General features: G+C 47.1%; 1 protein-coding gene across 1 annotated transcript; it reads left to right on the top strand.

Annotated features, from left to right (window-relative positions):
• The first annotated feature begins 892 nt into the window (after nt 1-892).
• Nucleotides 893-3,120, top strand: LOC105497900 (late cornified envelope protein 1C-like). The gene is made up of 2 exons (XM_011769423.2): nt 893-943; nt 1,975-3,120. The coding sequence occupies exon 2, from the start codon at nt 1,997-1,999 to the stop codon at nt 2,351-2,353; it is 357 nt and encodes a 118-aa protein (XP_011767725.2). The 5' UTR covers nt 893-943; nt 1,975-1,996; the 3' UTR covers nt 2,354-3,120.

Below are 3,120 nucleotides of genomic sequence, written 5' to 3'. Positions count from 1 at the left end.
AAAAAGGAGTCAAGTAAAGTAATTTTCACAAGTACAGACAGACATTAGATGGCAGAACCAGGACAGTTTTCTAGCCTGTCTGACTGCAAGCTCTTAAATATAATGGAATGTATCAGGTCAGCATTTCTTTTCTTTTCTTTTCTTTTTTTTTTACAAGCTGTAAGAGAATAAATATTTTAGGCTTTGGGAACCATAGCATCTCTATCCCAGTTACTCAGCTCTCCATTGTAGTGTGAAAAGAACCACAGACACAATCAGTAAAATAAAGAATGTGGCTCATTATCTGAGTCAGAGAAATAAAACTTTATGGAGCGTGAAATTTGAATTTAATATAATTTTTATATGTTGTAAAACATTTTCCTTTTTTGCTTTCTTTTCTCGACAATTTAAACACATAAAAACCTCGCAGGCTATCCAAATCAGGAAGCAGGCAGATTTGGGCTGCAGACAGAAGTTAGCTGACCCCTGGTAGCCTGGGAGGATTACCTAGACTTAAGTGGGAATATGTGAAAGAATCTCTAAATTACAGTCCGAACTCAGCTGCCAAGAGCCAATGAGTTCCACGAGCAACAAGAAGGAACAAAGGAATTGGGAGCCAATGTGCAAAAACTAGAACTAAAAAGCAGTCAAGGCTGGGATTTACCAGGAAGAATGGGGCAGAAAGTCATGTATAAATTGTCCTCACCCTTTTTTTTTTTTAAGCAGCCCTACTCCTATTCAGCAGCAGCTGCCCTCAACATGGGGAGGGAGACAGGTGAGGAGCTGCCAGTCACCACCCATCACAGGACCCACGTGGGTATCAGGAGGCGAGTCCTCTCATGCCCAGGCCCTGTCTCACCACAGGAGGCAGAAACTCAGGCTGGGATAAAAGGGCTCAGGGCCAGAGCACCCCATTCACTCACATCCTGAGGTGCTGAAGGACCCTGTGCTGCCTGTGACTTTGGTATGTGTCCTCTGGGAACAGGAGCAGGGGCTTCCACAGAGGGATGCTCAGATCAGGGTAGGAGGGGTGGTAGGCAGGGCCTCCGCGGCTGGAGGCCATGTTGTTAGAGGTGGGGAGTTTTCTTGAGAAGACTGATGGAATAGGGGACAGGGAGGAGACTGGTAATAACTGGGACAGAAAGAAGAACGGGCTGGCTGTGCCTTTGGGCTCCGAAAACACTGCTCTAGGGTGGAGCAGGCCCCTCAGGATGGGAAACCTTGAAGCGCAGAGACCTGGGGCACTCTGATAGGCCACAGGAAGGGAGCCCACCTCTGAAAATACAACCTTGTCCCTGTCTGCAGGGAAGAGCTGGAGCCATGGACAGGGGACCAGAGGCTCCTTTGGGCTTATGGAACTGACATTTTTATGGGTCTGGGATTCGTTCACAAACTTCTCAGGTTGATTAGGACACACCAAGCCTGAGACCCACCATGCCAGCCCATCAGCTTTAGCAAGTGGTGAGCTGAGGAAGTCTGAGCTCCAGCCTGAGATCAAGAGGCCAGGATTCAAATTCCAGGGCTGCAGGAATTTATGGGTTTGTCTGTCTCTGCTTCAACAAAGTGAGTTTACTGAGCCAGGAATATCCAAGATCTTTCGTAGTATGGATCTTACAGAGTAAAACTACCTTGCAAGTTACAAAAGGTAGTGACTATTTTTTGTCTTTAAGAAATAATTTTCCCTAAATGACCTATAAATCATTTAATTTCAGGATGTGAAGACATATTTAGGAATAATTTATTCATTCACTTACAACACTTTAGACTGTCAAATGCATTTTGTAATATTGTTTGGTCTTAATTTACTATTTTGTGTAACGGATAACATACAAGGGTATCCAGAGCTTGCAAAGAGATGATGAGAGAATTTGGGGAAAGTATTGGAAGTGAAACTATTGGACATGATGTTTCTATAAGTATAAGTCATGCTAAGACTGTCAGAGGGGCAGGGGTGACCTCTGCCTAGGTCTGATTTTCTGTCTGACTCTCCCTCAGCTCCTAAGTACCTACTGCCGAGATGTCCTGCCAGCAGAACCAGCAGCAGTGCCAGCCCCCTCCCAAGTGCACCCCCAAGTGCACTCCCAAGTGCCCTGCCCCTAAGTGTCCCCCAAAGTGTCCCCCTAAGTGCCCTCCAGTCTCTTCCTGCTGCAGTGTCAGCTCCGGAGGCTGCTGTGGCTCCAGCTCTGGGGGCTGCTGTGGCTCCAGCTCTGGGGGCTGCTGCAGCTCTGGGGGAGGTGGCTGCTGCCTGAGCCACCACAGGCACCGCAGGTCCCACTGCCACAGACCCCAGAGCTCTGACTGCTGCAGCCAGCCCTCAGGGGGATCCAGCTGTTGCGGAGCGGGCAGCGGCCAGCATTCTGGAGGCTGTTGCTGAAGTGGACCTTGACTTCCTCTTCCTTCCGAATCTGCCTGAATAGCTGAGAGGTTCCAGCAAAAGCTTGAAGTCTTGCCTGGAGAATCCCTCTGGCCTGGTGTCAGGAAACCCAAAATCTTTCTCTTTAATGGCGTTCAGAGACTTTCTTCTGCATATCCATGGCTTCCCTGGGAACGCAAAGCACACACCCAGTTCCTCCACAGTTCACACTGCTGTATCCTGCTGCCTAAACTGAAGAAATAAAGTCCAGAATCTGCTCCCCAACTTGTTACCAGCCTGCTTGATTTTCCTGTTTGTGTCATCCTTGTTCTGCTCCCCTGTGTCTGCTGGTGGCTGCTGAGGCCTTGGTGGACAGAGGATGGGGAAAGGGTTCAGGAGGAAAAAGCTTGCATTTTTGTGTGTTTTGTGTTTTTTCTTCTTTCTGTGTTTTCCTTTTAAAAGAAGGGACCGAAGTAGTTTCAAGAAGCATTGTTCTTTCAACTTCTGGTTCCTTTCGTGTATGTAACTGTGTCCCTCAGGCATGACCAGGAGGCCGACTTCATCCTCCTTCCCACTATCACCTCTTCACTCTTGTGTTCCTCGGTCCCCACTCCTTCCACTAACAATCTCCCCGGACTCCTCCTCCGTATTGTATGTGCATGCATTCACACACACATATGTACATGCACATAGGTGAAATGAATTTGCATTGTAAAAAAATTAAATCACATTTAGTGCTGTATAATTTGCATGCAATAAAATTCAATAAATTTAAATGCAAATTTAAA

This window comes from Macaca nemestrina, chromosome 1 (assembly GCF_043159975.1).
Source record: "Macaca nemestrina isolate mMacNem1 chromosome 1, mMacNem.hap1, whole genome shotgun sequence".
In the NCBI taxonomy this organism is placed as follows: Eukaryota; Metazoa; Chordata; class Mammalia; order Primates; family Cercopithecidae; genus Macaca; species Macaca nemestrina.
This window is presented reverse-complemented; position numbering and strand designations above follow the sequence as displayed.

Coding starts and splice junctions, on each gene's coding strand:
- LOC105497900 (XM_011769423.2), top strand. CDS start 1,997: ATGTCCTGCCAGCAGAACCAGCAGCAGTGCCAGCCCCCTCCCAAGTGC.